The 12961-nt window shown below is 42.6% G+C and overlaps 1 protein-coding gene across 1 annotated transcript; it reads right to left on the reverse strand.

Moving 5' to 3' along the window:
* Positions 1–8531: 8531 nt before the first annotated feature.
* Positions 8532–12186, reverse strand: LOC311098674 (phakinin-like; the record flags this gene model as incomplete). The annotated part of the gene is made up of 6 exons (XM_084139210.1): positions 8532–8771; positions 8992–9120; positions 9393–9554; positions 9950–10106; positions 10250–10332; positions 11740–12186. The coding sequence occupies 6 exons, from the start codon at positions 12184–12186 to the stop codon at positions 8532–8534; spliced, it is 1218 nt and encodes a 405-aa protein (XP_083995336.1).
* Positions 12187–12961: the final 775 nt, after the last annotated feature.

Consider the following 12961-nt stretch of genomic DNA (forward strand, 5'->3'; position numbering starts at 1 on the left):
AGTTGGGTGGGCTAATTTCAGATGGGCTGTGTACAGGTGCAGTGATCGGTAAGCTACTCTGACAACTGATGCTTAAAGTTAGTGAGGGAGATAAGAGTCTCCAGCTTCAGAGATTTTTGCAGTTCGTTTCAGTCATTGGCAGCAGAGAACTGGAAGGAATGGCAGCCAAAGGAGGTGTTGGCTTTGGGGATGACCAGTGAGATATACCTGCTGGAGCGCATACTACGGGTGGGTGTTGCTATGGTGACCAATGAGCTAAGATAAGGAGGGGATTTGCTTAGCAGTGATTTATAGATGGCCTGGAGCCAGTGGTTTTGGCGACGAATATGTAGTGAGGACCAGCCAACAAGAGCGTACAGGTCACAGTGGTGGGTAGTATATGGGGCTTTGGTGACAAAACGGATGGCACTGTGATAGACTACATCCAATTTGCTGAGTAGAGTGTTGGAGGCCATTTTGTAAATAACATCGCCGAAGTCAAGGATCGGTAGGATAGTCAGTTTTACGAGGGTTTGTTTGGCAGCATGAGTGAAGGCGGCTTTGTTGCGAAATAGGAATCCGATTCTAGATTTAACTTTGGATTGGAGATGCTTAATGTGAGTCTGGAAGGAGAGTTTACAGTCTAACCAGACACCTAGGTATTTGTATATAGTATGTATAAACTGGAAGTAGAGGCCTAAGCGTTGTTGTTGACTAGTTTATTTCAATTAGGGAAGGGGTGGTGGAGTTGGAAAGTAATAAAGGGAAATATATTTTTTAAAAGGATATGTATATATACAGTTGAAGTCAGAAGTTTACGTACACTTAGGTTGGAGTCATTAAAACTCGTTTTTCAACCACTCCACAAATTTCTTGTTAACAAATTATAGTTTTGGCAAGTCGGTTAGGACATCTACTTTGTGCATGACACAAGTAATTTTTCCAACAATTGTTTACAGACAGATTATTTCACTTATAATTCACTGTATCACAATTCCAGTGGGTCAGAAGTTTACATACACTAAGTTGACTGTGCCTATAAACACTTTGGAAAATTCCAGAAAATGATGTCATGGCTTTAGAAGCTTCTGATAGGCTAATTGACATCATTTGAGTCAATTGGAGGTGTACCTGTGGATGTATTTCAAGGCCTACCTTCTGCCTCTTTGCTTGACATCATGGGAAAATCAAAATAAATCAGCCAAGACCTCAGAAAAAAAAAATGGTAGCCCTCCACAGGTCTGGTTCATCCTTGGGAACAATTTCCAAATGCCTGAAGGTACCACGTTCATCTGTACAAAAAATAGTACGCAAGTATAAACACCATGGGACCACGCAGCCATCATACCGCTCAGGACATAGACGCGTTCTGTCTCCTAGAGATGAACGTACTTTGGTGCGAAAAGTGCAAATCAAATCAAATGTTATTTGTGAAATTACAGTGAAATGCTTACTTACAAGCCCTTAACCAACAATGCAGTTTTTTAAAGAAAAATGTAAAATAAAGCGTCTGCTAAATGACTTACATTTAAATGTAATTAAGAAAAAATTAAAAATAAAAGCAAATAGCTAAAGAGCAGCAGTAAAATAAAATAGCAGTAGGGAGGCTATATACATTATACAGGGGGGGTACCGGTACAGAGTCAATGTGCGGGGGCACCGGCATGTCGAGGTAATTGAGGTCATATGTACATGTGTGTAGAGTTAACGTGACTATGCATAAATACTAAACAGAGTAGCAGCAGCGTAAAAGAGGGGGATGGGGTGGGGATGGGGTGGGGGTGGGGGGGGGGGGGCAGTGCAAATAGTCTGGGTAGCCATGATTAGCTGTTCAGGAGTCTTATGGCTTGGGGTAGAAGGTGTTGAGAAGCCTTTTGGACCTAGACTTGGCGCTCAATCCCAGAACAACAGCAAAGGACCTTGTGAAGATGCTGGAGGAAACAGGTACAAAAGTATCTATATCCACAGTAAAACGAGTCCTATATCGACATAACTTGAAAGGCCGCTCAGCAAGGAAGAATCAATTTCTGCAAAACCGCCATAAAAAAGCCAGACTAAGGTTTGCAACTGCACATGGGGACAAAGATTGTACTTTTTGGAGAAATGTGCTCTGGTCTGATGAAACAAAAATATAACTGTTTGGCCATAATGACCATTGTTATGTTTGGAGTAAAAAGGGTGTTGCTTGCAAGCCGAAGAACACCATCCCAACCGTGAAGCACAGGGGTGGCAGCATCATGCTGTGGGGGTGTTTTGCTGCAGGAGGGACTGGTGCACTTCACATAATAGATGGCATCATGAGGAAAGAAAATTATGTGGATATATTAAAGCAACATCTCAAGACATCAGTCAGGAAGTTAAAGCTTGGTCGCAAATGGGTCTTCCAAATGGACAATGACCCCAAGCATACTAGGCCTACTAACCTGACTCAGTTACACCAGCTCTGTCAGGAGGAATGGGACAAAATTCACCCAACTTATTGTGGGAAGCTTGTGGAATGCTACCCGAAACGTTTGACCCAAGTTAAACAATTTAAAGGCAATGCTACCAAATACTAATCGAGTGTATGTAAACTTCTGACCCACTTGGAATGTGATGAAATAAATAAAAGCTGAAATAAATAATTATTTCTACTATTATTCGGACATTTCACATTCTTAAAATAAAGTGGTGATCCTAACTGATCTAAGACGGAATCTTTACTAGGATTAAATGTCAGGAATTGTGAAAAACTGAGTTTAAATGTATTTGGCTAAGGTGTATGTAAACATCCGACTCCAACTGGATGTATGTACAGTGGGGGGAAAAAGCATTTAGTCAGCCACCAATTGTGCAAGTTCTCCCACTTAAAAAGATGAGAGAGGCCTGTAATTTTCATCATAGGTACACGTCAACTATGACAGACAAATTGAGAGAAAAAAAATCCAGAAAATCACATTGTAGGATTTTTAATGAATTTATTTGCAAATTATGGTGGAAAATAAGTATTTGGTCACCTACAAACAAGCAAGATTTCTGGCTCTCACAGACCTGTAACTTCTTCTTTAAGAGGCTCCTCTGTCCTCCACTCGTTACCTGTATTAATGGCACCTGTTTGAACTTGTTATCAGTATAAAAGACACCTGTCAACAACCTCAAACAGTCACACTCCAAAGTCCACTATGGCCAAGACCAAAGAGCTGTCAAAGGACACCAGAAACAAAATTGTAGACCTGCACCAGGCTGGGAAGACTGAATCTGCAATAGGTAAGCAGCTTGGTTTGAAGAAATCAACTGTGGGAGCAATTATTAGGAAATGGAAGACATACAAGACCACTGATAATCTCCCTCGATCTGGGGCTCCACGCAAGAACTCACCCCGTGGGGCCAAAATGATCACAGGCCACCAGCCATACTGCTCGTTCTGTGCGTGATTTCCTGCAAGACAGGAATGTCAGTGTTCTGCCATGGCCAGCGAAGAGCCCGGATCTCAATCCCATTGAGCACATCTGGGACCTGTTGGATCTGAGGGTAAGGGCTAGGGCCATTCCCCCCAGAAATGTCCGGGAACTTGCAGGTGCCTTGGTGGAAGAGTACGGTAACATCTCACAGCAAGAACTGGCAAATCTGGTGCAGTCCATGAGGAGGAGATGCACTGCAGTACTTAATGCAGCTGGTGGCCACACCAAATACTGACTGTTACTTTTGATTTTGACCCCCCCCCCCCTTGTTAAGGGACACATTATTCCATTTCTGTTAGTCACGTCTGTGGAACTTGTTCAGTTTATGTCTCAGTTGTTGAATCTTGTTATGTTCATACAAATATTTACACACGTTAAGTTTGCTGAAAATAAACGCAGTTGACAGTGAGAGGACGTTTCTTTTTTTGCTGAGTTTTTATATATATATATATATATATATATATATATATATATATACATTTAAGCCCCCCCCCCCCCCCCCCCCCCAAAACAAAAAGTAGAAATTAAAAATACCATTAAAAAAAGATTTCTACCATTTACATTTCTATCACCTGGCACATGCGCAAATTAAACCATGTTAACACCTGCAAGACTTCGGTTAGTATGCATGTACTTCCGTCTTGTACACATGCCTTGGATAATGAGCAAACAAATCGTGATAACCACACACAGAGACCTGCGTTTTGAAGTCGGTTTAGTTATACTTTCCGGTGGATATTTTGTCTCAAATTTCCACTAGCAGAAGGAAATCAATAGACAACAGGTAGAGTAAGTTCAAATGAAGTTTATTCAACATTCTGACTTGTGAAGGGACTGTTTGGAATGTTTTTTTTCTAAATGTTAGAGACAAGAGTGGACCTGTACACACTGGGATTTGTAGAGGCTATATTAACCCTAACCCTAACCTCACTAAAACTATACCTAACTCTTGTTCCTAAACCTGACCTCAACCCTAACCTTAATTAATTTCGAGCCCTATGCCTAAACTTAGTCGCAATCTGCCATTGGTGCACCCATTTTTTGACTTTTAAATTAATGTTACCATTGATTCTTGAAGAATATAACTTATTATTGTCTCATGAACCTAGATCAAATGTAATACCCCATCAGAACCCATAATATAAGCTTGTTTTACTCCATTGTTTGTAAACAATGTATTTATAAACAAACAGTGTAGGATATGTCCTCAAAACATGGTTAAAACTATACTTTTTATCTCATGGATGGTCAGTCCTTGCATCCATAGCTCTGTCTATGAATTTGAGAGTGGGTACAGGCTGGATGAGGGTGATCACTTGTTTGAACTGCAGATTGAGCCTTTAAGTTTTCATTCTGACGGTCAAATATACACTTCCTATCTAGAAGCAAGGTCATACGTTGCATATTTTGATTTGTGATAAAATATTGGTATTAATATGTTAAACATAGATTCAAGGAAGTTTTCACTTTTTAACATAGTGGTTATCCATGGTCCATGGTCTTCTACCTTTAAACAACCACATCACGATATTGCTTCATTGGTCACAAAAAGGGAAGGGCTTCGAACAGGTCCCACCCAGCTGTAACAGACATGCCTATTTAGAGTCAATGCTGTCTTGAATACAGCAGACTCCCTCCGCCACAGGCTTTGACAGAAGAGACAAAATGCAGCGGGTATCATTGGCATTGGTCATTTTCACCATTGCAATAATTACAATACAATCTGTGCCCATAGAAACAAGTGGTGAAATCATCCTCCTATCTCTTTTGGTAAGCTTTTTATATGATTACTTATTCACTATCTTTAAAAGTTTTTGAGGAGTAACATTGTTTTTTGTGATTGCTTTTGATGAGTAGACTAACATTGGTGAGCAGTCCTTTAATTCTTTGACTCTTGGATCAGAGGGAACTTTTTTAACGTGGGACATTCATTGCAGCATTTATATTTTTTTTGCTTTGGAATAGGATGGTAGCATATGTAAGACCTTTGATTTACGTGTAGGGGCACTAGCTATAGAGATTATTTCACAGTCAATCATAATCATCAAAGGGTTAAAAGCACAAAGTTCCTTTGAATGCATGTCCCTCCAACAACAACAAAAATAACAAAAAAGCAAACATACCTGATCATAATCAAATTTGATGATTTTCTTATTTTCTTGATTTTCAAACTTCTGAATTATACCTATAGGTATAGTTAACAGTAAGTGTTGGCTCATTGTCCTCCGCAGATTGAGAAAACGCAACACATCAGCACGAGCCAGTTGCGCAGGAGAAGGGGGACCGATGACTCCTTCAAGAAACCCTCCCACTCCTGCTCTGGCTGCTACTCTGTCATAGGGGACCCCACTACAACATGATCATCACGCCAGTGAGGTGAGAGCCATCATTTCACAGCCCATAAAGTCCTTATTTACTCAGATCAGTAGGACTACATGTAGTGTATTGAAATGTAACTTAAGGTGAGCTGTTTATTAATGCTTTATACAACCGCCTCGACTCACCTTGCAGGAGCTGGTTTCACCCTTCCATAGGACAAATCAACAAACGCGGAATCACCAGAAACTCCACTCCAAAGAACAAGAATAAACTACTAAACAGAGGAACTATCCTCAAAGTAAATATCATCACTGCTCCCCCTTTTTTTCCACATTCGAGAATTTATATTGAGGAGACGCTGTTTGGTTGAACTATGTGTTGAACTCGGTGTTTTCTAAGATAAACGAATGACACTGTTTCATATGAATCGTGCTGTGTCGTGTATTGTATGGATGAACGCTGGCTGTGTCTTGTGGGAGCGCCTGTTAAAATGTCCTTTCCCCCATCCTCATTTTGACTCATAAGGGCAATAACTATAATTTAGGCATGTCATTATCAATGACTTCAATTTAGAGCTCTACACATGCTGAGTCGTAGCCTGGTTAAACCAGACTGAATGCTGTGCTCACGATTGTTTCACGTCATGTTGAGCACAAGTTTCAGTGTGGTCATAGGCTGGGTGGCACAAGTGGTATTTAAAAAATGAGTCATTGAAACCATGCCACAACTCCAAAACTATATTGGCTAACTTCTTGAGATGAGAACGACCAACACCTTACTCAATCATTATTACATTTAATTGAAGTTGAGGCCAAGTAGCAGTTTTAACCAATCAGAATCCAGGATTAGACCCACCACTTGTATAGACTTTGTTAATATATCAACAAAGTAGTCTTATGTGCCATTATTGAAAGTAGTGTCCCCAAAAGGAAAATTCCAATCTAACCCCAATCTATTTGAATAAAGAGGCTTAGTTGAAAAAAGAGGACCCGATACTTTCTTGCAGAGGTTTTGATTTTATTAAACTCTTTAGTAAGAACATGGTCTCTGAAGGAAACTTTGCACAGATACCTTGGAGATCAACGGTGTGAGAGCTTCATGTTCATTGGTGTTATTCCAAACCCAATCATAACTTGAGCTCCATCATTAAGAAGTAGCCATGTCCCCAAATGGTTCTCAGTCTTTCCACTAGTGACTAGATGTGTTGGAGCCTGATAAGACAAAAAATACATAATAAGTAGTTATACCGGAATAGTGTCAGACCCCAGTAAGACTAGCTGTCGCCATTGGAGTTGGCTAATGCAGATCCTAATGAATCAAATCAAGTATAAAGGACTTGAACAATGTATATATTAAAGATATATTTTTTTGAAATAGTATGAAGAAAGGTGAGAATTTGTGTCTGCACTTGCAGAAATGATTTCCGTCCCCAATGAACCAACAAGCTAATACATTTACATTTTAGTCATTTAGCAGACGCTCTTATCCAGAGCGACTTACAGTTAGTGAGTGCATACATTTTTTCATACTAGTATGGAGGACCAGGAGTGACAAGAAAATAAATAAATAAATAAATGTGAACATAAACCAATAATTAAATTATAAAAGTAATTGACTATTAATGCATTAATAATGCACTTCTAAATTAATAAACAAAGAAAACATTTGAAAACTGATGAGGAAATATATACATTGATTTGAATACATTTTCATTATTAATTTATAAATTGTTTAAAAAGAGTTTGTCACTCCTGGTCCGCCATAATTACAAACAACCTAACAACAACGTCTTACCCCTATTGGTTTCTACAAGGGTGACTAGCACTTGGAAGATGCTCCCAGAAACAGGGAACAACGTCTACATCGCTCACACGCCAGTCAGTTTACACATGGAGGTGTTTAAAATTTTTGCGGAAATCAAGATCATTGTGATCTGTACGTGGATATGCTTTAGGAAGAGATATACAGGTAACTGCCAAAATAAAGGAAACACCAAAATAAAGTTTTTTAATAGGGCTTTGGGCCACCACGAGCCGCCAGAGCCACCAGAACAGCTTCAATGTACCCTGGCATAGAGTCTCCAAGTGTCTGGAACTCTATAGCAGGGATTCGACACCATTCTTTATTTTGGCAGTTACCTGTATATGTCAATATTCTAAACAATCAGGCTGTTCTCCCTGATGAATGCTTCACATTCAGAAAAAAGTCTGAGTTTTTAAGATATTGTTCTATTGAACTTGCCACCACAATAGAGCCATTTTAATATCATGAAGAGTGCTTTGCTCCTCCTAGTAGACTTTACCTTGGGGTGCTGAGCTGCCGCAGGGCTCTGAATGGGGAGGAAGGGGAGTTTGTCTCCCCTCAGGCTCTGATGCACCTGTGCACCTGTTGAGAGGAACACCGTGTCAAAGGAGGTCATGAAATCTCACCCATTGGAATATATTACGTGGAGTTCACCTTGATATCCAGTGCTTGACTTGAGCAGGATTTCACCAGAGCTGAGTACCGGCACCTAAAATGTTCTACTGCTTGAGCTCCTGTTCCTCTTATAGAATATTAACTCAAAAGTATTGTGGAGCTCCTGCACCTAAATATAAACAGCACCGGCTCCCAAAATGAGGTCCGGAACCAATTTCAGACCAAGTCAAGCACTGTTGCTATAATATTATTATAAAAATTATAAAAATTATATAATTAAGAAGTCATGTGCTAATGGTATTTTGTCCTGCTGGGCTATTAATCTTATTTTTTGAAATTGACTTTGCCTCGAAGGTTACCTCTGAAGTTAGCTACTCACATTGAGGGGTGGTAGCGGCTCTCCTCCCCATCCAAGATGCCGTGGTAGGTGCCGATCTCCAGCTCCAGGCGCATTTTGTTGCCTAGCAACGTCTCATAGTCACAGCGTTGCTGTTCAATGTCGCCGCGGACGTCGCCCAGCTCCGACTCCAGCTTGCCAATGACGGATCCCAGGTTCTGCAGCTCAATGTCATGCCAATGCTTGGCGTCGTTCAGGGAGTTCTCCAGACCGCGCTTCTGTTGGAGCAAGTTGACACAGTTGATGCAGTTGACACCTCCAAAACACACACACACACTCTGTGTTTCATTTGTTCCATTTCAACCATTCCAATTAGCCCGTCCTTCCTATTTCTACCTCCACCAGCCTCCACTGACATACACACTATTGGTGGTGGAGCTGTCCCCAGAAACGTTGCCCTATATAGGGACACTGTCGAGGTGGCAGCACAATTCGTACCAGTGCTCTGATGGACTCTGTTTCGGCCTGCAGACTCTGGATCTTACAGCCAGCGTCATTACACTCCGTCTTCAGACTCTCCAGCTCCTCCTCCTCACGACTCAGCTTACAGCCCACACTCTCCGCCTGCTGAACTCATGCACACACGCACGCACGCACGCACCCACACACACACACACACACACACACACAAATGTACAGCCGTCAAGCTATGTCAAAGGGCAGGTGTATTCCGTTTGTTTTGACTGGCCCCTAGTAGACACAATAAACCTCAAGCTGACCCTGGAATAGATAAACAACTAATGTCCACTACACATTTATCAAAAGTAAATAGTTGATTTCTCCCCTGTTTATTCAGGTGTTAAAGGTTGTATGCATGGGGAACCACAGTATGAACTTACCTTGAATTCCAGGTAGGCATCGGTCTCGGCACGGTTCTTCTCGATGACTCTTTCCCAGTGGGAGCGGATGTAGGCCAGTATCTGGTCCAGATTGGTCTCAATGGGAGCGTCCGGCTCGTCCACCTCATGGCCTGCCATCTGGTTGTAGAGCACCCTCACGTCCTGAAGGGGGCAGCAGAACACATGGGAAAACATTAATACACCGGATTCATAGAATCAATATGATCTTAATCATCTGATTTTAAATAACAACTAGCTGGATGAGGTGTGGGCTTTCACTGGGATGGAGGTAAATGATTGTCAGTGGACATTTTGTCTTAAAACTTAAAACCCCACAAGAAAGGAATCCTATGGAAATGCTAGCAGTTAGGGTTCATATGTGCTCCATTTATTTCTATGCTGGGTAAGTAAACTAAATGAATACCCAATAACTGTCTTGGGGATTGAACTAAGTGGGAAAAGTAATGTTAGATTGTATTTTGATGGGAATATCCCTTTCTCTAATATCTCACACTAAAAACCCCATTATGTGCTCCATTCCTTCATGCTTGACCCACCTCCTCGTGGTTGCGGGCCAGGTCTCGGAGCTCAGCCCTCATGCTGTCCATCTGGCTCTCCAGGTCTGACTTGGTCAGGTTGGCGTTGTCAATCACCTTGTACAGAGAGCTAATCTCCTCCTCCACCACTTTCCTGAAGGGCTGCTCATTCTCATACCTACAGGACAGAGAGAAAGTGAATCTCAAAAATCAAGGTGTTCTTCTCCATGCTCTCCTCGATTCCCCAGGTTCTGACATTTTGGGAAGGAGGTGAGGAGAGAGGATGTGAGGAGAGATGATGCGTGGAGAGTGTATGCTCACCGGTCCTTGAAGTCCTCAGCGTTGGCCTGCACATTCTCTGTCTGTAGCATTAGCCTGGCATTGTCAAGGATGGACTCACTAACCTGTGTGGGAGATTTTGCAACATGTCAGTCTGTCCAGTAGGGTGCAACAGATGTTCTGAGTCCAACGTAGGGTGAATTTTTCGATAAATGGGTATTCTACATACAGGTATAATGCTCTATTACTTGTTATAAGCATGTGTGCGCCTTTACAATGTCTAATTATAAGGCTTATGGTATGTTAAGTCTCTCTATGCAGGTCATTTTCAACGGACTCAAAATAGCTGTTATTAAGTCAGGCTCATTATCAGATGATAATAAGACCAGACTCCCTATATGAAAACCGCGTTACTTTATAAACCACGAAAGGTGGTCAGCGTTTACCCACCTGTTTTGTTTACTCACTACATCACTGATTACAAGGGGGGCCATGCATGCCTGTGCCAAGTCTTAGAGTGCATTATAATGGCATCATAGTGCATTCCACCTCATCTATGGAAGACTGCAATACTTCAACATCATTTCTTTATTGGAAATCCAGCCACCATCAGACTCGCTCTCAAGACTGGCTGGCTCTAGAGGTACAGTGGGTCTCCACAGTGTCCGGGAAGATTGCTTTTAGTTATTGTGACCCTAGTGCATGGAATGACCTGCAGGCCACTTTGAGGCTTGACTCTCTGGTCTTGAAGAGTCAGTGCGGGACTTTGATGAGGAATGTGGTGAAGGAGAATTGCACTTGTTTTGATTTATGTTTTGATTGATGTATAATTGTATCTGTCACTTTTGAATTTTATTTGTTGTAATGTGTCATTGTACATTTATAGTGTTGTATTGAGGCTGATCATGTTGATGTATTGTTCCCAGGGCACCCTTATAAAATGAGACGCTGGTGTCAATGGGTTTCCATTGGTTAAATAAAGGTAAATAAAAAGACAAAATATGCTAACAGTCTCACAGTGCAATAAACAATTGAGGATCATAAACACTGCATCAAAGTTAGACTCCCCATTCCAAAACTGTCACTTTTAAATGAACACACTATCCAGCGCAAATCCCGCCACAATCTCCAGCTCCGACCACCCACTCAATCAGTGCTTCAACCTACTCCCATCAGGTCGGAGGCACAGAACAGTAAAATGCTGCACTGCCGGATCAGCAGGAGCTTTCTTAACTTCATTCTAGGACTCCCTCTCTTCTTTACCTGTCCATATGTGTCTTCCCAGTCCTTCTCTACCCCTCTCCTCCCGTTCTATCTTCCCTTCTCTTCTCCCTTTCTCTTTCCCTTCTTACCAGTCTGTACCCATCATACTCAACTCCCTCTCTCTCTCCCTCGTCCTTCCTTAACTGTCTGTAGATGTCCTCCTAGTCCTTCTCTACCCCTCTCCTCCCTGCTCTGCCTTTCTCCCCCTTACCTATCTGTAACCTTTCTACCCATCATCCTCCACTCCCTCCTTCTTCCCCCTTGCTTACCTGTCTGTAGACATCCTCCCAGTCCTGTCTGAGGGGACCCCAGGCTCCGGCGCTGGACGCCTTACGATCCAGGCATTGTCTGATCTGCTCCTCCAGCTGCTGGTTGAGAAGCTCCAGGGCACGCACCTTGTCCCTGTACTCCATCAGGCAGGCGTTAAGGCTCTCAGCACCCCCGGGGTGCTGCCTGCCACCAGCCCCGGCCCCGCGGGGCATCACAGGCGCGGCCGTGCTCCTCAGCCCCTGCAGGAACACACTGCTGATGCCCAGGGCGCGCCGCGACACGCGCGTACCCAGGCTGGAGGCGCAGCTCGTGGGGGCTGTCCCCACAAAGACGCCCCGGGGGGCTGTGGTGATGCCCGCGGTGCCAGCCCTGGTGCTGGCGCTACCCGGACGCTCTGCAGCGGTGGGCTGGCCCAAGAAGGAGGATCGACGTCTTGGCAGAGGCATGTCCCTTGTTCTTAGAGAATGCGGGTATGAGACGAGAGAATGCGGGAGCGTGTGTGTGGGTGTGTCAGAAGAAGGCTAGTCACCATGCATAGACATCATTGAGTGGCTTGAGAATCTGTTCGGTGGTCTGTTGTGTCAAACAGCCGGAGTCCCTGGGCGCATGGCTCTTTATTGTGGCCTGGGCTTCTGGAAAGCAGAGGGGCTTATTGTTCCCCTGTGGTGTTTGTGTTGTCATTGTGACAGTGGCCTGGTTCAGGTTGGTGGATTGGGGCTCTTTGTGTGTGTGTACTGGTTGTTTTTTTGGCTGCCTCAGCATTGGAGAAAACTCCATCGAGCGCTGGCTTGCTCACCCCATCCCCAAGCACAAACTACCACCGGGCTTCATCTGACTGGACAAAATCTGACTGGAGATGCTTCTACCTCCTCTTTTGTATGTGTGCATGAGTGAGTGAGTTTGTGTGTGTGTATGTGAATTTATATGTGAGAACTTAATAATCAGGTCATGCATCAGTGTAAAGAGTATGCCCAATGGCTGTAAGCATAACAGACTGGAGAAGGGGCCAGAGGAATGTTCAGTATAGCCAGTTTTTTTTTTGTCTAAAGTTGGAATATGTTTGATTAAAATACAGTCAATGAAGGCCCAAGGATTTATAAAATAATTGTTGTATTTTTAAAATATAAACGTTGTTTTAATTTCTATTCAATCATTTCAATAACATTTCGATGATATTCTGATGATATTCTTATTTTCAATAATATTCTGTTTTAATCTCTT

Source organism: Coregonus lavaretus (genome assembly GCF_964263955.1).
Source record: "Coregonus lavaretus genome assembly, chromosome: 23".
Classification (NCBI taxonomy): Eukaryota; Metazoa; Chordata; class Actinopteri; order Salmoniformes; family Salmonidae; genus Coregonus; species Coregonus lavaretus.